Source organism: Lagopus leucura, unplaced genomic scaffold (genome assembly GCF_019238085.1).
Source record: "Lagopus leucura isolate 7727_CA_CO unplaced genomic scaffold, USGS_WTPT01 Super-Scaffold_100009, whole genome shotgun sequence".
In the NCBI taxonomy this organism is placed as follows: Eukaryota; Metazoa; Chordata; class Aves; order Galliformes; family Phasianidae; genus Lagopus; species Lagopus leucura.
This window is the reverse complement of record NW_024962266.1, coordinates 444888-464321: the sequence shown is the minus strand read 5'-3', so window position 1 is coordinate 464321 and position 19434 is coordinate 444888. Positions and strand designations below refer to the sequence as shown.

General features: G+C 40.4%; 2 protein-coding genes across 4 annotated transcripts in view; one reads left to right on the top strand and one right to left on the bottom strand.

Annotated features, from left to right (window-relative positions):
- The window catches only part of TPR (translocated promoter region, nuclear basket protein), a 46215-nt gene extending 30590 nt beyond the window's left edge, over positions 1 to 15625 (top strand). For 2 of the 3 annotated variants that reach the window (XM_042874015.1, XM_042874014.1), the window contains exons 40-51: positions 473 to 673; positions 2031 to 2162; positions 5011 to 5101; positions 5558 to 5742; positions 6570 to 6638; positions 7463 to 7557; positions 8179 to 8285; positions 10013 to 10108; positions 10268 to 10424; positions 11725 to 11843; positions 12391 to 12489; positions 12915 to 15625. In XM_042874015.1, coding sequence (XP_042729949.1) covers positions 473 to 673; positions 2031 to 2162; positions 5011 to 5101; positions 5558 to 5742; positions 6570 to 6638; positions 7463 to 7557; positions 8179 to 8285; positions 10013 to 10108; positions 10268 to 10424; positions 11725 to 11843; positions 12391 to 12489; positions 12915 to 12970 — 1407 coding nt within the window. In that variant the 3' untranslated portion in view covers positions 12971 to 15625. The remainder of the gene's footprint in view (positions 1 to 472; positions 674 to 2030; positions 2163 to 5010; positions 5102 to 5557; positions 5743 to 6569; positions 6639 to 7462; positions 7558 to 8178; positions 8286 to 10012; positions 10109 to 10267; positions 10425 to 11724; positions 11844 to 12390; positions 12490 to 12914) is intronic. The other variant, XM_042874013.1, reaches the window with a different exon arrangement.
- Positions 12248 to 19434, bottom strand: part of PRG4 (proteoglycan 4) — a 16815-nt gene continuing 9628 nt past the window's right edge. The window contains exons 4-10 of the mRNA XM_042874016.1: positions 17412 to 19434; positions 16653 to 16742; positions 16362 to 16501; positions 15578 to 15734; positions 14543 to 14722; positions 14207 to 14332; positions 12248 to 13264 (exon numbers count right to left, since the gene is read on the bottom strand). The exon at positions 17412 to 19434 is cut by the window's right edge and continues 401 nt beyond it. Of these exons, the coding sequence (XP_042729950.1) occupies positions 13161 to 13264; positions 14207 to 14332; positions 14543 to 14722; positions 15578 to 15734; positions 16362 to 16501; positions 16653 to 16742; positions 17412 to 19434 (2820 nt within the window). The 3' untranslated portion in view covers positions 12248 to 13160. The remainder of the gene's footprint in view (positions 13265 to 14206; positions 14333 to 14542; positions 14723 to 15577; positions 15735 to 16361; positions 16502 to 16652; positions 16743 to 17411) is intronic.

Genomic DNA, 19434 nt, shown 5'->3' with positions numbered 1-19434 from the left:
AAGCAGCGTTTCTCTTGCAAGTATCGATCTGTTTCTCATCTGATTATCTACAGTGTTGTGCACTGCCATTAACTGCAATGTCCTTAGGCTGCTCAGGGAGTTAGTGGAGTGCTGCCTCAGCTGTCAGCAGTGTTCCACACATGCGTATTCACTTACTGTGCAGGTGTTGATGATGGCTCCTTGGTTATCTGAAATAGAAGGTTGAACATTCGGAAGGCAGCTTTTTATGGCTGTGTTTTTGAATACGTCCTATATGAACACAGAGCGCGTAGTGATAGTCCCCCATCCCAAATCAGAGTTGGAAGCGTAGGTCGAAATACTTGTGTTGTTCAACAGGTCTTCTGTTTTATTGAGCTTAGAAGTGAAACCAGGGAACTCCTGTAAGTGCAGTGGGTGCTTTCGAGATGAGCACTTTAAAGGATACATATGCTGCATTTCATTTCCTTTTGTAATTTACTCTTATCTTCTACAGGGTGTTACACAGGGAGAGTATGCTCCCATGGAGGATAATGAAGAAACTTCTCAGTCTATCCCAATAGATCTTGGGCCTCTTCAGTCAGATCAGCAAAATACTACTTCATCTCAGGATGGTCAGTCCAAGAGAGACGATGTCATTGTGATTGACAGTGATGATGAAGATGATGATGATGATGAAAATGAAGGCGAACAGGAAGTATGTATACTGAGGAATCAATTCTATTTAGGAATTACTTTACCTTTTCTGTCTTTGATCAACTGCAAAGCTAATATTGCACAACTATTTTAATCAAAAATATCTTTTTTTGTGTGTCTGTAAGTGTTGTCTCTGTTTCTGTTGCCTGGATGTTTAGAGTTTTAAAGACTCTTGTTAATTTCACCTGTTGTTTTGGGTTTTTTTGTTTTGTTTTTTAAGTTTTAGAACTCTACGATGGCTCTGAGTTCCAGAAGGAAATCTTTGTTTAGCCAAGCGAGCCCTGTGCAGCCTTTGTTTCACTTGTGTCAAATTGGAGTTGTCTGTTCATATGTTCTTAAAAAAATGGCTCTTAAAAAGTAACAAAATGGTTATGGACCTCAGTGGCTTCACTAGCAGATTTCCAGAGGATCTTACTAACCAGTTTCTTGAGCTGTCTACGGTCTGCTGCCACAACATCCAGGATAGTAGCTTTACTGCTAGTTTTTATTGTATCAGAAAAAATTCATGTGCACAGTGGCCAAGACAGTCACAGAGTATCTCTTCACAAGTCCATCTCTGCTCACAAAGAACAGATCAAGGAGGATACTTTCCAAGTCAGCTCTCTTGGTCAATCTATCACAAATTATCTTCAGTGTGCTTCAGGAATTTCCTGGACTTGTTCATGGAAGACTTGGTTAACATTCGGGAAGTTGAAGTAACCTGTAAGGACAAGGGCAACTAATTAGAGATTTTCTTTAATTCCTTATAGAATAATGCATCAGTATTGTCATCCTGACGGGGTGAACTGTAGTAGACTCGTACAATATCTGCTTTATTGTTTTTTCCTCTAATCAGGGCTGGAAACTCTCAACCCTGCTGTCCCCAGCTTGAAGTGCTTTACAGTCCAGCCATTCCTTTTCATACAGTGCTGCCTCTCTTTGTTGCCTGCCCTACTTGTCTGTCCTGTAGAGTCTATTACTGTCCATCACGACATATTGCTTATAGTACTCTTCTCACCAAGACTCTTTTTTTCTCTCCCAAGTTTATTCTGTTTTGCCCGTGGCTGTAGATGGTAAGCCATCTCTCAATCTTTATCTTGATCCTCAAATTTTTCCATTTTATTTTGTCCATCTGTCCTGTTGAAGAGAGGGAATGAGAGCAGCTGGTGGATGTCTGGCATCCCGCCAGTTGTTCGAAAATACATACAACCAGTCTACCAATGGTAAATGCTGAAAATCTTCACATCACATCTTCACACAAATCTTCACAAACAAAGGTGGTCTCTGTACGTGAAGCAAGTGAAGTTTACCACTTCACCATGTGAAGAATTCCTACTGTTTCAGCATTTCTGTAAGATGTTTTTATGGTACTATCACAGGATTATGAAGATGAGGAAGAGGAAGATGAAGATGATGATGAAGACACAGGGATGGGAGACGAAGGTGATGACAGTAATGAAGGAACTGGTAGTGCTGATGGTAATGATGGATATGAAGCAGATGATGCTGAGGTGAGATTTGCATTTTTTTATAGTTTGTTAAAGTACTTGGAATAAATTGGCATTGTAATGCAACTGTAAAGATTTGAATATTTGAAAATCTTAGTGTGAATTTCTCCCAGAAAATTGAGGCTGTATAGTAGATGACAATGATTTCTGTTAGAACTGGTCTTTTCACAAGAAAAGGTCAGCTTAGAATATATAAAGGAACTGAACGAAAATGTAAAATATAAGACACAGCATCGATTACTATGGATGCAAAGTTAATAAGGCAGTTTCTTCAAATGCCAGGTATTTCATTGTCATTAAGTGGTGATGGCTATGGCATTCACATTTGTGTCTGCAGATATGCAGAATTTTTAACATTTCTTATAGTTGTGTACATTTAGTCTAGGAGGTTTCTGGAGTGTATGGAGGATAATTTTTTGATGCAGCTGGTGAGAGAGCCTATGAGAAGAGCTGCCCCACTAGACCTGCTGTTCACAAACAGAGAAAATCTGGTGGGAGATGTGGAGGTTGGGGGCTGTCTTGGACAGAGTGACCATGAAATGATAGAGTTCTCGATTCTTGGTGGAGCCAGGAAAAGGAGTGGCAAAACTGCTACCTTGGACTTCCAGAGGGCGGACTTTGAATTGTTGAGAAGGCTAGTAGGGGGAGTCCACTGAGATTCAGTCTTGGAGAGTAAAGGACTCCAAGATGGCTGGTCGCTCTTCAAGAAGGAAGTCTTAAAGGTGCAGGAGCTGGCTGTTCCCTTGAGCCGCAAAAAGAACCGGTGCGGAAGAAGACCGGCGTGGATGAACAGGGAGCTATTCTTGAGGCTCCGGGAGAAAAAGAGAATCTACCTCCTGTGGAAGAAGGGGTGGGCGACTCAGAAAGAGTACAGAGAAGTTGTTAAGGTATGTAGAGAGCAAATCAGAAAGGCAAGCAAAAGCCCAGCTTGAACTCAACCTGGCTGCTGGGGTAAAAAGGAACAAGAAACCCTTTTACAAATACATCAGCGGTAAGCAGAGGACTCAGGAGAATCTTCATTTTTTACTGGATAAGGCTGGGAATGTGAGCACTGAGGATAAGGAGAAGGCAGAGGTTCTAAACGCTTTCCTTACATCTGTCTTTAAAGGGGTCAGACCAGTTATCCTCAGGATACTCCACTCTCTGACCTGGTAGTCTTGGCTGGGGAGCAGACTGAGCCCCCCGTGATTCAGGAGGATGCGGAAACCTACTACTCCAGCTGGACAAGTCCCTGGGGCTGGATGGGATTCACCCTAGAGTGCTGAGGAAACTGGCGCGGGTGACAGCTGAGCCACTTGCTATTATCTATCAGCGCTCTTTGTTGACTGGTGAGGTCCGAGAAGACCGGGGCTTGCCAATATGACTCCCGTCTACAAGAAGGGTTGTAAGGAGGATCCAGGGAACTACAGGCCTGTTAACTTGACCCCTGTGCCAGGGAAGGTTGTGGAGCATATTGCCTTGAGGGAGATCATGTGGCACGTGCTGGACAACTGAGGGATCAGACCTAGCAGCATGGGTTCACGAAGGGCAGGTCCTGCTTGACCAACCTAACCTCCTTCTGTGATCAGTGACCCATCTGGTAGACGAGGGAAAGGCTGTTGATGTAGTCTCCCACAGCATTCTCCTGTGGAAGCTGACAGCCCGTGGCTTGGACAGGTACACTCTAGGCTGGATAAGGAACTGGCTGTAGAGCCAGGCCCAGGGAATGATGGTGAATGGAACTAAATGCAGCTGGAGACCTGTCACGAGCAGTGTTCCCCAGTGGTTGGTGCTGGGGCCTGTCCTTTTCAATATCTTTATTGATGACCTGGATGAGGGCATTGAGTGTACTATCAGTAACTTTGCAGATGACACCAAGTTGGCTGGAAGTGTTGATCTGCCAGGAGGTAGCGAGGCCCTATAGAGGGAGCTGAAGCCAATGGGGTGGGGTTCAACAAAACCAAGTGTCGAGTCCTGCACTTTGGCCACAACAACCCCAGGCAACGCTACAGGCCTGGGGCAGAGTGGCTGGAAGACTGTGTAGAGGAAATGGACCTGGGGGTTTGATTGATGCTCGGCTGAATATGAGCCAGCAGTGTGCCCAGATGGCCAAGAAGCCCAATGGCATCCTGGCTTGCATCAGAAACGGTGTTGCCAGCAGAGACAGGGAAGTGATTGTCCCCTGTACTCAGCTCTGGTGAGGCCGCACCTCGAGTACTGTGTCCAGTTTTGGGCCCCTCACTGCAAGAAAGACATTGAGGCCCTGGAGCGGGTTCAAAGAAGGGCAACAAAGCTGGTGAGGGGTCTGGAGCACAGGGCTGATGAGGAGCAGCTGAAGGAGCTGGGACTATTCAGTCTGGAGAAGAGGAGGCTCAGGGGAGACCTCATTGCTCTCTATAACTTCCTGAACAGAGGTTGTAGTGAGCTGGGGTTCAGCCTCTTCTCTCATGTGACTGGTGATAGAACTAGAGGGAATGGCTTCAAGCTGCACCAGGGGAGATTTAGGCTGGATGTTAGGAAATACTACTTCTCTGAAAGAGTGGTCAGGCAGTGGAATGGGCTGACCAGGGAGATGGTGCGGTCACTGAGCCTGGAGGTATTCAAGGAACGTTTGGATTTTGCGTTGAGGGACATGGTTTAGTGAGAACTATTGGTGATAGGTGCGTGGTTGGGCTGGATGATCTTTTAGGTCTTTTCCAACCTTGCTAAATCTGTGATTCTATGATTTAGATAATTTTGTAAAAATTTACAGAAATAACTTGAAGATTTTTTCATATATGTTTATTTACTTTCCGAATACTTTTACACTGCTTATAGTTTTTTTGCAGACAGTAGGTGTTTGGTGCTAAATCATTATGTCTGTGGATTTTAGGGTGCTGATGGTACCGATCCTGGAACAGAAACTGAGGAAAGTATGGGAGGAGGTGAAAGCAACCAGAGGGCAGCAGATTCTCAAAACAGCTGTACGGTTAATTCTTGCTTCTTCAAAATCTCTTTGTAAAGGGAAAAACGTAACAGTGATTTTGCATGTGTTTAAAAAGTTAATTTAATGTAAAATAATGTAACATCAAAAGTGGATTATTTTGAAATGGTCTCTTCTAGATATAGTCTACTTTCCTTTGAAAACACAGTAGACACAATTTGCTAATGCTATCAAGCTGCTGTTGATGTTCCAAAAGATGAACCTCCTCTGTGTGAATTACTGCTTGAATAATCACTGATTTGTTTCAGTGCTGGTGTTGACTTAGCTCACACAAATCTTCTTTTAAATGACTTTAAATAATACTGAGAAGTCTATTTATGCAAGAGTAAAAAATGCCTGTTTAAATGTGGTAGCAGAATTTGAAGACTTAATATCTTCAACTCAGGAAAATGTTGGATGGCATAAATTTAATTCTCTGAATTTCCATACTTTTTAGGTGAAGGAAGTACAAGTGCCGCGGAGTCCACTTTTCCTCAAGAAAGTTCTAGAGAACAGCAGCCATCATCTGCCTCAGAGAGACAGGCCCCTCGACCACCACAGTCACCACGCAGACCACCACATCCACTGCCTCCACGATTGACTATTCATGCTCCTCCTCAAGAGCTAGGTCCCCCAGTCCAGGTATAAAATAGTTCAGAAGAGCCTTTGTAAAATGTCTTTTTTAACTTAAATTTCTTTTAACTTAAGTCTGAGCGCTGAGCAAATTGTAAAAATTGTTCCTATCTATTTAGCATCCTCAAAATGGAAACTGAGCAAGTTGACTTAACGTTTCTCGTTCTGCAGATTATTTATGGAGAAGGAATAGTGAAAGCAGACAAGTACTCATCACGAATATGTATCTTGAAGTGATTATACCAATGTTATTTGTTAATGCAGAAAAAACCCTCTTCTCAAACAGACTGTATCTCAGAATGCTAGGGGTTTTTATTAGTCTCTACCCCTACACAGATTGGGCAAAGGAATGTCCGTATTCATTATCTAAGCTAAAACTTTCACTTCAGTATTTGACTGATGATTATGCGTTGACATAAGCATAAATTTATTAAATGAAAACATCACAACATAAATTTTGCTAAATAATTTCATAGCCATTACATTTTTTATGCTTTACTGTTAACTTGTTGTGAGGACTGTGATCGTTATATTTTTGTGTCCAAGTTTTCTGTCCTCAGTAGAAAGTTGAATGAAACAGTAATAGTGTTTATCCAAGATTTAAATCTGTGTGTTTCTCTTCTGTAGTTAGGCCAGGCAGCAGATGTGAGATGCTGACTATCTCCTGCCATAATCTGTTTAAAGAGATATGATGCTGTATTGGGCAGTGTTATATACTGAAATATATTTGTTACACTATTACCAATGTAGCTGCTATTCTTTACTCTGAATAACTCCTTGCTATTGGAATTCTAGAGAAGCATTCACACAATTTTTTTCTTTTCTTTGCTGTAAAGAGAATCCAGATGACTCGAAGACAGTCAGTGGGACGTGGACTTCAGCTAACTCCTGGTATAGGTGGGATGGTAAGTACATGAAAGTCTACTACTAAAATCCTGTGTTGTAAGGATATTTGTAACTTTAGTTTTATTTTGGTGAGTTTTGTTTTGTTTTCTTTTTAGAAGTCTAGCTGCTGAAGTCAGGAATGGCATGACTTCTGTAGCCTTGCAGGTCACATTAGTGCCATTAATTTCTGCATTAATGGAAGGCAAACTTGAGAAAAGTCTGAGAAAGCAGAAACTCTTCTTAAAGTCGAAATATTTTGTCCAAGTCAGTTTTAATTACTTACTTTTAGAATCAGTCTTTTACAGTTCATATATTATTGAAAGAAGTAGTTTTCAGTCTCTCACTAAAGGAGCAAGGCAATTCATGTATGTTCTCTGGAGATGAAGAGAATGATGAATTTAGGATAAGAGAGAAAGGAAGATGAGATGTCTGGCTTTGTAGGTAATGTAAGAGCGAAGGATACAAATCCATAGAAAACAGATGATTTGATTCATGTTGTGAAGAATCCCATATATTAGGTTATGTTACAACAATCCAAACTAAGACAGGTCATTTCTGTCTATTTATGAATGAGTCACCTCAAGATTTGTTTGTAGTCAATAGGGAGATGTGACACTTCAACATAGTGTTCTCATGCAGTAGATGTCACCCATTAGGGCAATCTGTATAACTAGCTCAGATTCAGACATCTGAAATTATGCATGATTTGTTTTAGAGTTAATTCTGGTGTTGACTTTTGGGTTTTTTACTCAACAGTATGGAAAGAGCAAACCATGTTTTAATTTGACTAGATAGGAACTGGAAATACGTTGTAGGCTTTCAGTTCGGCCTCTTTTTTTTCCAGCAGCAGCACTTCTTTGATGATGAGGACAGAACAGTTCCAAGCACACCAACTCTAGTAGTTCCACATCGTACAGATGGATTTGCTGAAGCAATTCAGTAAGTAGTAATTTAAAAATAAAAGAGTAGATTTTTGGTGTCTGCATTTTTTTTTTTTTACTTAGTGGAATGAAAATAAATGAAATGAACTTGTGATTGGAGTGACATGCTAAGTAGTATGACATATATTTCATCTACGGTTAAGCGGATATTAAACTCTGTATTGCAAAACTTAGCAACGAATCAGGAAAGAGGTCATCTACACTGTATGATAGCACGTTGACCTAAGAGGGAGGAGATGTGCAAAAAATAAGGATCTTTTATTTCTTTCAGCCCATATGCTAATATTTTAACAATTAGTAGCAACTGGATAGATTTGTAATATTTAGCTAATATTGACCAGCAAAAGGTTATCTGAGGTTCTAGTTTTGAGATGGTTCTACAGGTGTTCAGTTATCCATGTAAAATTGTGAGGATTAGTAGCGTGAGTAAGCAAAGAATATTCCATTCAGGATTTGCCTCCAGGTGCAATCCAAATAAGTTTGAAAAACATATCACTGTTGAATTACTAGTACTTGAGCTGTTTTTTATGGTAATTATTGATTAATTTTGTCTCATGTAACTTGTTTTCTTCTCATGTTTAGGAAAATCACAGAATTCTTTAAATCTTTATTTTGATAGTTCCCCTCAGGTAGCTGGAGTTCCTCGATTCCGATTTGGACCCCCTGAAGATATGCCACAAACCAGTTCAAGTCACTCTGACCTCGGTCAGCTTGCCTCACAAGGAGGTAAGTCATTTCTGTACTTCTGTCTACTTTTCCATGGTTGTTTGAGTATAGAAATAATAATAATTCATCCATAGAAAGGCAGTTCTGCTTTGTGTGCTTGCAACTTCTCTGTTAGCAGACAGAGACTAGTGGAAAATGGGAAAGTATTTCCTTCAAGGTGCTACATTTCTATTTTTAATATGATTTTAAAAGTACAAAGCTTCTGTGGGTGAGAAAGACAGCTTCTGAAGTGAAGAAACATAGCTGCAGTTTTATGCAGGATAGATTGACTGCTGGGTGAATGAAGCTTAATTTAAGGAGGATTGAAATACTGAAGGAGTGCCTTTTTTTTTTTTTTCTTCTAGTTTTCCTGTTGATAATAGCTTTTCTATAGTGAATTTGTGTGGTTGTGTGCAGAGCTGAAAGTTGTACTCTACACCAAATCCAAACTGTATGTGTAAGAGCAGTGTCCGAATGCTCCTTGAGCTCTGGCAGCTTGAGGCCGTTCCTGCTGCCCTCTAGTGCAGGGTCTTTTCCTAATGTACAGCCTGATGCTCTTCTGGCACATCTACATGCTGTTCCCTTAGGTTCTCTTGCTGTCATGAGAGAGCAGGGATCCAACGGAGCTGCAGGCTGCCATAAAGGCTCTTCTTAGCATCCTAGGTTGAACAAACCTGCGGACCTCAGCTCCTCCACACATCTTGCTCCCAAGACTCATTCCCATCTCCCTGACCCTCCTTTGGATGTCCTCTGGTAGTTTTATGTCCTCACTTTGTAGCACTCAAACCCACACACAGTGCTTGATGTAAGGCAGTGCCAGGCAGAGCAGGGTGGTCCCTTCCCTCACCCAGCTGGCAGTGCTGGGCCTTATGCACCCAGTGCACACTGCTGGCTCAGATTCAGCTTGCTGCCAGCCATAACCCCCAGGTCCCTTTCCAAGGGGCTGCTCACCAGCTTCTTGTTCCTCTGTTTGTATGTACAGCCAAGGTTGTCCCATCCTGCACACGGTTGTTAAACTCCATGCAGTTGGTGATTGCCTTCCAGTTGGTCAAAATCTCTCTTCAGTCTACCCTCAAAGGATCCTCACACATCCTCTTAAGTTAATATAATATGTGAACTTACTTAATATGCATCTAGTCCTGCATCTAGATCGTGTATGAAAACATTAAAGGGCATTTCCCTAAAGTGGAGTACATCCTACTAGTGACCAGCCATCAGCCTGATGGAGTTCCATCTGCTATAACCCTTTGATCCAAATCCATCACCCAGTTGTTCACCTGTCATTTTATGTACTTGTCTAGCTGTATGCTGGACGCTTTGTTCAGATGGATATAATTAATAGAAGAAAACAGCAATTAAAAATAAATTTTTAGGGTATATCCTTACTTGCTAAGAGAAGACCAGACAACCTGTCTATATTGTCTTCACTGTTGTTCTGACTTGGTACCTTTTTCTTGCGTCCTTGTTAGCATGGAACAGTGTGCTGTGCTTTGAAGAAAGGTCAGTGCAAAATAATAACGTAGAAGAAATGGCTAAAGTAAAGTGAGTGGTAGTATTTTTATCAAGTTGGTACCTTTTAAGAAATTCTAACTAGCTACGGCAATAAGTCAAAACCACTTGCAATAACGCATCTCCATATTTAAATATGTATAATTGGATTTCATCAAGTGTGTAGAGAGAAGACAGCAGCTAATCTGTTGGGTTTTTTTTGTCTGTTTTTATTGTCACTGCAACATTGTGTGTTGCAGGTTTGGGAATGTATGAAACTCCGCTCTTCCTTGCTCATGAGGAAGAATCAGGCGGTCGTAGTGTTCCAACAACACCTTTACAAATAGCAGCACCAGGTAAGCGGCAGGAAATTCACAGGTAAAAGTTTGAAACTTTGACTTTCCAGAAAAGGTTATACAGTCAGGAATATTCCAGTAGCTTTTCCTCGTGCTTAAGATTTCCATAAACTTTATTTAGGAAATTCAAGTTAACTCCATGCTTACCTTTCTGTATAGTTACAGTTTTTACTGAAAGTACATCAGCTGATGCTTCAGAGCATGCTTCTCAGTCTGTTCCAATGGTTACCACATCTACTGGCAATCTGTCCACAACTACAGAGGCTGGAGCAGGTGATGATGGGGATGAAGTTTTTGCGGAGGCAGAATCTGAAGGGTAAGCTGTGATTGTTTGACTTGAAGTCACCTTAGTTTTTGTAATGATATTTCATTCAAATATGCCCTGCAATCCACTAAGTTTTGATTTAACCTGTTGTGGTAGGAAGGATGCTCAAGCAAGCTTTGGTAATTTTGCAAAGTAATGTTATTTGATCTTTTCGTGTAGAAGCAAAGCTTTTCTTCTGGTAGTTTAACATTGCTAATACATGTCACCTTAAAAAAATAAGACATTTCTGTAAATGTTCATAATGTAAGGGGCCCTATGGCAGTCAAATAGAGATGGTAGAGGCCCCAGATTGAGTGACTGGGGTTTGTAGAATAAAAATAAAGCATTTCTGTTGGCCAGCAAAGAAAATCACTCGTACAGTCATTTTGTTAAACCAGTCCAGAAGGGCAGAAAATTAGTAACTTTTTAAAGAACTTGATAGACAAATAATTTACCTCCTTCCTTGCTATTGCTTTTTTTTTCATTATTCTTACAATGATTCCTGTATTCTGTATTGTGAACAAACAAATTATGAATCTAGAAGGGAGGAAGTTATATTTTTATCATACATTTTGATTTTTATTGGTTGCAAAGTAATAAAAGATACTGTAATGCACAATTTTTCAAAACTTGCATCTACTAATTATTGGTTTAATCATAAGCAGATGGAATGTTACTGCTGCAGGTTAGATGTGCCATACAGGTTTCTTGATGCAGCACCAGCTTGGATTATACAGTCTGTCTATATTGTGCTTTTGAGTAGCAATTGTTACTCAAGATGGGTTTTCGGATGTTACAGTCATGGATTGTTTCCTACCAAATACCTAATTCTTACTGAATTACATCCACAAAGAAATAAAATGGTTCGCAGAACTATGTTTGTACTTAGGAATAGGCCTTTGGCTTGACAGGAGAACAGATCAACAGGTATTTCTCATGTCTTAGGAGTTTTACTTGTCTTGTAACTTTTTTTTTTTATAACTGAAGTAAATGTAAACTACGTGGCAAGCTGCGTTTTAACAAAATTGAGACCTTCTCTGGGAGGTAATTAATGTTATGTGTACATTGTATGTTGAGCTACATATCAAAGAAAATATTTATTTATTTACTTACTTTAAAGCCATATGAATCTCTTATGATTAGGCACAGAGAGCACGGAAGAAAATTTCTGGGAATAGATGTTTGGATAGAAATCTTTCTGCTTTGTGATGAGGACTTTTTTTTTTTTTTTTTTTTTTTTTTGCTGAGTTGTTTGACACTGAGTACATTTGTATCTCTTCTCATCCCTTGCCCCCCTCCCTTTCTCTTTTAGAATTACTTCAGAAGCTGGCCTAGAAATTGATAGTCAGCAAGAAGAGGAATCTGTTCAAGCATCTGATGAGTCAGATCTCCCTTCTACAAGTCAAGATCCTCCATCTAGTTCCTCTGCAGGTACTGGTTAATTACTAGAAACTAAGTTGCTTTGCACAATTCCATTAAGTGTGAGGACTTCTTGGAGTAGGATCATGGGCTGCTAATGACTAAGATATACAAAATAAGGCAGCAAGTCTTACATAAAATAAGAACATGCTTGTATGTTTTTAGTCCTAATGGCAAATCATTTTTACTTGGACCAGAGTAATTAATGTGTCCATGGTAAGTATTCTTCAAAGAGCAAGTTCCTGATACATAGATGATTCCATCCATTGATAATTATGTCAGATTTAAAATAGTTTTCATTCAATTAAATTGTCAGAGAATTATGTTTATCACTGTTCTGTTACCATGTTACCAGATAGTATAGACAATGAACAAAATACCAAACTTACATGTTCTGAAGCTTTTATTTATATCAGAGATTATGTCAATTAAATAGGATGCACCTTCATAATTGTAAGGTAAGTTCAAGAGCATAATGTATATCAAATCATGTAAATGCTAATGGTGCAAAACTGTACTAAACATAGATGTTCGTCCCTGTACTTGCACTTTTTCACAGACACCAGCAGTAATCAGCTTAAGCTGTTTCGACGTGTAAGGCTTCAGCCACCAACTTTAAGAACTGGTGTTCGTGGTCGTCAGTTCAACAGACAGAGGGGTAAGTGTTCAGGGCTTTTTACCCTCTCAGACTAGTCTTTAGTACTTTGTCCCTTTGGGGACTGCATATGTCCTACTTTCTATGCATATGTTTGCTTGTAAGACAGTAATACCACATCCCTGAATTAAATTTTTAATTTAATTATCAGGAAACTGATACCAAATATGGCAAGAATGCCATATTTGTTCTTTTGCCAAACAGCCTGAGATAGACCGTAAGTCAACAACATTCTCTTAATGACAGAAGTATAATGTAGCCATAGCAGCAGACTTTGGGGAGAAAGAGGGAGATGGAGTTTTTCCAGAAGGGAAGTGTCTCATTGCCATAGCAGTTGCTTATGGGAGGGTGAAACGTCATATGCGTCAGTGTTTGATTAAATGGCTGAAAAGGATTTCTATTAATGCATTTTTTCTTTCCCAACACAGGTGTAACTCATGCAATGGGAGGCAGAGGAGGCCTGAACAGAGGCAATATTAGTTAAATGATCTGTAATTACAGCTATGTATACAAATGTGCCAGTTTTTGCCTGTGGTTGGTTTAGTGTAATGAATGCATAAAGCAGCATTTTATACTTAGATCTGTGTGCACACATTTCAATGTCTTTATTAATAAAACTAGACAAACTGTCAAAATTCAAATGGTATCTTTTCTAAAAAATCCTCTGCTCTGCATCACTTTTCAGGACAGTTGTACCAGTCTTTAGATACAGTCTTTCCTGTGAGAGCGGTTACAGGTCTTGCTATTCTTTTGCCCACATCCAGACTGTAGTACCGATCTGAAATGAATAGACATCAGAATTAAATTTCATAAGCTACAGAAAGAATCTTGAAATTAAAGCCTGCCTTTTAATTTTGTTAAGCATGAATAGTAGATTTTCATTCCACATCTATACAAGGATTTGAAAAGCTATAAAAATCCATTTTTAGCCTCAACTTTTTTGACATGCAGATCATTGTTTAGCTAAATTTAATTTCCACAATACCACTAATAATTAAGTCTGTCACAAGAATAAGGAATACAGGAGACGCTAGCACTGCTAGAACACAGAAATATTTTTAAGAATTGAGAAACCAAACAAACTAGAAACAAAACAGTCCTGCACCAGTTGTGAAAGTGGGAACTTCTGTGGTCCCTGAGTGTAATTATGTAAAAGTTATCAAATTATTTTGGCAGGAACTTATTTTAGTATCCTCCTGTATTTGGATATGTGTCTAATACTTCTAAATTTTTTTTTTCCACTGATTAACCAAGAAAATTTCAAGAAATGTTTTTATCTGATCCTGGCTGAAGGAGAAAGATCTTCTTAAACTGGAACTAGAAGTAATTATTTCCTGGGAAATCAAATGGTTCATGTTGCCAGTGAAAAATCTATCAATGTGTAATGGTCCAAGGATTTTGATACATAATTGCTCATTTAAGTGTCAAGATTTTCTCTTTTTATAAATACTAGGACAGTGCATTCCTCCACAACTGTACAGTTTGAATTATTGTACCTCATTGCTCATAGTTCTGTAACTTCATTTTTGAATAGAAATATCTCTCAATGACAGGCAACATTTTATTTCTCAGGGCTTCTCAGTAGTGCTTGCTCAAAATTAGTGATGCAGAATCACAAGTTGTAACTTTGTGCTTTAGAGAGCTCAGAGGTTTCTTTCTTGCCTACTCATTCGCTCCTTAGTCTTTTTAAATAGAGTAACTTGTGTTAGCTTTAACTTACTGTAAGAGAAGGCATAATAATCGTAGCCATCTGGTTTATTGTAGTTGGGTACTGAGATCGTTGAATGAACTACTTTGGGGAGCCCTCTCCAGTAGGCAGTCACTTTAATTTCCTTGCGCAAAACTCCTGCAAGCAAAAGAAAAGTTAGGAAGTGTCACAGTGTGTCTGCCAAAAGCTATCATCTACTTGTATTATCTAGATCAAACAAGAATTACTAGATTGAGAAGAAACTGAAGTATTATATTAGGAAAAAAATGGAACAATGTTACATTTCAGAAGCTACAAAGATTACAATGGTTGTATAAAAAAAAAAAAAAAAGAATAAACATAAGTTACCAGATTGGTATGGATTGATTCTGACAGTCTGAATAACTGTTGGCATTCCTACTGCACGTTGAAAGCGTCTCCTTATTACAAGTCTTGGGACAAAAGCTGGGTATCTTATAGTAATGCGTGCTTTCCGTTGGCACTTCCTGGCTGGTTCTTGCCTGTATACGTACTGTTGCATGTTGCCATCTAAAACAGACATTGGTTTAATATGTTTAAAAAAAGAAGAAAAAAAAAAGCCAGCTTGATAACGATGGTGATGTTGGGTAGTATTTTTGTAATGGGTAGGAAAACAGTACCACTTTGATACTCCTACAGCTGTCTAATGATGTTGCAACTTGCAGCTTTTTATATTTGTTCCTACAATCTAATGTAAAAGCCTTGCTCTCTAAATCCAACATACACTTCTAGATGTAGTAATAACTCCAACAGCTTCATTAACATTACTGTAGTAAGTACAGTTCCAAGGGAACTACTTTGATTGCCATCGTACCTGTTTATCAAGACCAGCGTGAGACCATCTCTTTGGGGTAGGTAATGGGAAGGCTAGAGTCCAGAAAAGGACTTGTATTTAATTATCCTAAGCTTTCTTTTGTTCCCAAAACAATTCTTCTGTTGCCATACATTGTACATACACAGTAAGGAAATTATGCTCATTTGAAACAGGATAAATAGTTAAGAATGAAAGAACAGAGGTAAATTTCCATGCATTAGTTCTGAACTAAAAAGGTTATTTAAGCCTTTCCTTTGATTAATTTGAGACTGATTTTTTTTTTTCCCCATCAGATAAAACTTATCTTTACATTTGTCTTCTGAGATGTAATCTCATGCAATGATATATTTTGAAAAGCACTTAAAGATTTGTAGAACTTAGAGATGTTTAAGGCCTCAGGCTGTGTTTTGACTAGCAAGTGTACTCTGATATTCACTTAGATGTCTGTTTTTGAAAGAGATATGCCTATCAGTCAGTAACTGTTGTATTCCTCACTAATGCACTTCAAGTATATTTTGATCATTTGTGAACATCTGAAATATGAGACTTACCTCTTTTGATAAAATAAACAGATTCTGGTCTGCCATTGTAACTTGCCACTGGGAGGGCTGCCCTTATTTTCCCACTTAGCCCTGCAAATCCATTTGTGAGAGGTTTGGGATAGCCTTTATCCATTACACCATTAGTGAAACGCCAGTATAGAGGACCCTAGTGATTTAAGCAAAATATGAACTTGAGAGGAAATTCATTATTGGTAACTGGGCTTCAGTCAAAAGTAATTGTAATGCAAGCATTTTGGGAACCACCTTGTTGTCCTTGTATTTAGGGGCTGCTAAAAACAAACAACTACAATGGTAATTTAGCAGTGCCTTTAAGCAGGGGGAGAGTGTTTCAGAAATTATCTGAAACAATGATTGCTAAGCAGAACAACTTGCTTTCTAACTGCATAACATTCTTAATTAGACATGCATCTATCATTCCTTATGGATGGGGAAAGTATTGGGAGCAAACCTGGTCATCTTTGGGCAAAGGAAAGATTCAATGGAATAACTGCATTTTAAAGGTTTGAAGCTGGGGAGGGGGGAGGAGGGAGGGGCAGATAGGGGAGTTTTGGAATAGATAGTTGATCAGTAAGCATGGAATTTGGCATTTTGAGAAGCACAGTGCCAAGGCAGAGGCGATGGAACATGGGAAAGGTTTCACTTCACTTAATTTCACATGTGAAAATGCTGAACGTTCTACAAAATGAGCAACGTGGCCTTGGAGCACAAGGTTGCACTGAACAGCCACATTATGTGTCAGGGCTGTGCTTCAAAGCCTCCCTACTTTTCCCACCTTGATGAAGAAAGTCTTGCCATCACAGTTGCATCTGGAGAAGACAGCATCAATGGGGGACGGGATGCCCCAGCCTACACTGATCCTCTGGGGACTGGTTGTTGGTGGTGTCCTGCCATTCAGCAGCCAGTAGTAGTGACCTGCAGGGGGGAGGAGTCATGGCCTGCACCATGAAGCACATGGCCAGATAGCGATGCAGGGAAAAAAGCTTGGGAAGGAGGGGAAGATGTCTCCTGCACCTCCTGCCCCTCAGCAACAGTGAGGCCAGTGGAGGGCACAGGGCCTGCGTACCTCTGAAGACGGCCAGGGTTCCATTGGGCAGGGCGACCATGCTATCTGCTGGCTTCCCACTGCACAGGTCCTTCTCGTTGACCTTCCCCACTGCAAAACAGCATGTCTCGGGATGGTTGGTTCTTTTAACAAAAAGTACATTGCCTCCCCCATCGCCTGAAACAGCACTACCACAGTTAAGTGTATTTTTTTTGTCTGTAGGACCAAGTTCAGGGCTCTCTTTGGGCCTTGCTCAGAATATATTCTTGAAAAGTTTAATCTTGTGTTTTCCTCCAAGGAACGTAAGACCAGCTCTTTACACAGCTACATGCAGTTATTGTAATTTGTTGTTTACCTCAGTACCTATAATTCAGATAAAGGTCTATAGGTGCTTCACATGCTGCGTCTCGTGTTCAATTCCTTCATGCTTACGGATGCTTACTCCAAATTTCCCTAACAAGTCTCCATCCTTCATTCTTTAGAGTGCATTTACATTTATTTCAGTTAAATGTAAAGGAAGGATATCTTTTCAACAAGAATCCCAAGTATTTTCATGCAAAAGACCTATTTGTATTTATATACATATATATTTATCAGTGGATCTAAAAGTGCCCAAGAGCTTCTGCACTGTATCTTACTATGGTACATAGTGAGGACATCAAAAAAGTTACTGAAAAATTAAGTACTACCCATTCAGGATGCTGACATGGTCTAATCAGAAAGTACTTGCACATCCTTTACTCACAAGTTTTGCTGTGCTCTCTGGTTTTGTACACTTACTTTCTGCTCCTCCAGATAAAACTGGCAAGTCTGCAGTTTGTATTAAAGGCTTGTTTATCTCAGGCTCTTCTACTGGCATGGTTTTAGGGCTGGGTGGAGAGGGCTCATCATGTGTGTCAGTAATCTCCTGGAAGCGTATAGATGGTTTGGATGTCCCTCTAGGAACAAGAAACATTTCTTCTATTGTGTCTTTTTTATCTGTTGTTGTTCTACCTCTGATCACTGTAGTTTCTTCTTTCTTGTCAAGGGTAGGGGACTTTCCAGGGGCATCTTCTGTTTCTTTTTCAGTAGTATAGCTAGTTTCCTTCGCAAGTGTGGTCAACTCTTTTTCACCAGCTGTTGTCTCTTTAGAGGGAATGATGCACTCAGCAACTGCTGGTACAGCCGGTGTAGTTTCCATAGTTGTGTCTCTTTTAGTTGTTGTCACAATCTCCCTGGGTTTAGGAGTTGAATCTGTTTTGGCAGTTGTTGGCAGCATAGTGGGCTTGCGTATAATGCTTGTAGCTGCTGATGTTGTTACAATTATGGTTCCCACAGCATGTTCTTCTCTTTTAGCTGTAGATGGTAAAGTCTCTTTTGGTGTGGGAGTTTTGTCTTGTGTAGCTGGGGTTGCTTCTCCTTCCGTAGCTGCTGTTGCAGCCTTTTTGTATGTAGTAGTTGCTTCTAATTCAGCTGTTGTACTAACAGCTTGACTGGGTGCAGGGGTTGCATCTGGAGTAGTTACAGTAGTTCTTCTACCTTTCAAAATGTCTTTAAGCACAGTAGTTTTGTCTTTCTTGGGTATTGTTACTTCCTTTTTCTCCGTGGTTGTTTCTTTTTTAGTTGAGGACTCCATGGTTACCGGGGTCATAATAGGTTTAGTTGTTCTGTCACTTTTATCGGTTATACTTACTAGTTTGCTATATATAGTAGTTGTGCCTTGTTTAACATTTGTGGGTGCAGGTGTAGAAAGTTCAACTTCAGGAATGGTGGGAGAGTCAGACAGGGATATTGGAGCATCTGTGACCTTAGGCATTATTTCTTTCTCTTTGGAGATTGTTGACACCTTTGTGGCACTAGCAGTTTTCTCCTCGGCTTTGGGAGTGGTGGGAGAATCAACCTTGGTTGTTGGTGCTTCTGTGGCTTTAGGGGTTGTCTCCTCAGCTTTAGGGGTTGTTGGTGCTTCTGTGGCTTCAGGGATTTTCTGTTCAGATTTAGGTGCTATTGGTCTCTCTGTGCCTTTAGGGGTTGTTCTTTTCATTTTAGGGGTCGTTGGAGGATCTGTTGCCTCAGGGATTGACTCCTTGGTTTTTGAGGTTGTCAGTACCTCCGTGGCAACAGGGGTTGTCTCTGTAACTTCAGGGGTTGTAGTCTCTTTGGCTCTGGGGGTTGCCTCTTTGGCCTTGGGAGTCGTTGAGGCCACGGTGGCTGCAGGGGTTGTCTCTTTGACGTTCATAGTTGCTGGAGCTTCTGTGCATGCAGGGGTTGTCTCTTCAGCTTTTGGAGTAGTCACAGCCACTGTGGCTGCAGGGTTTGTGTCTTCAGCTTTGGGGGTTGTTGGTTCCTCAGGGGCATCAGGCGTTGTGTCATCAGCTTTTGAGGTTCTTGGGAACTCTGTGGCTGCAAGGGTTGTCTCCGTGACTTTGGGGGTTGTTGGTGCCTCAGTGCCTTCAGGGGTTGTCTCTTCCACTTTGGGGGTTGCTGTGACCTCCGTTGTTTCAGGGGTCATCTCTTTGACTTTGGGGACTGTTGGTGCCTCAGTGGTTTCAAAGGTTGTGTCCTCAGACTTGGGTGTTGTTGGTGCCTCAGTGACTTCAGCGGTCGTCTCTTCATCTTTTGGGGTTGTTGGTGCTTCTGTGACTTCAGGGGTCATCTCTTCTTTGGATGTTGGTGCCTCAGTGGCTTCAGGGGTTGTCTCTTCTTCTTTGGGTGTTGTTGGTGCCTCAGTAGCTTCAGGGGTTGTGTCTTCTTCTTTGGGGGTTGTTGGTGCATCAGTGGCTTCAGGGATTGTCTCTTCAGCTTTGGGTGTTGTTGGTGCCTCAGT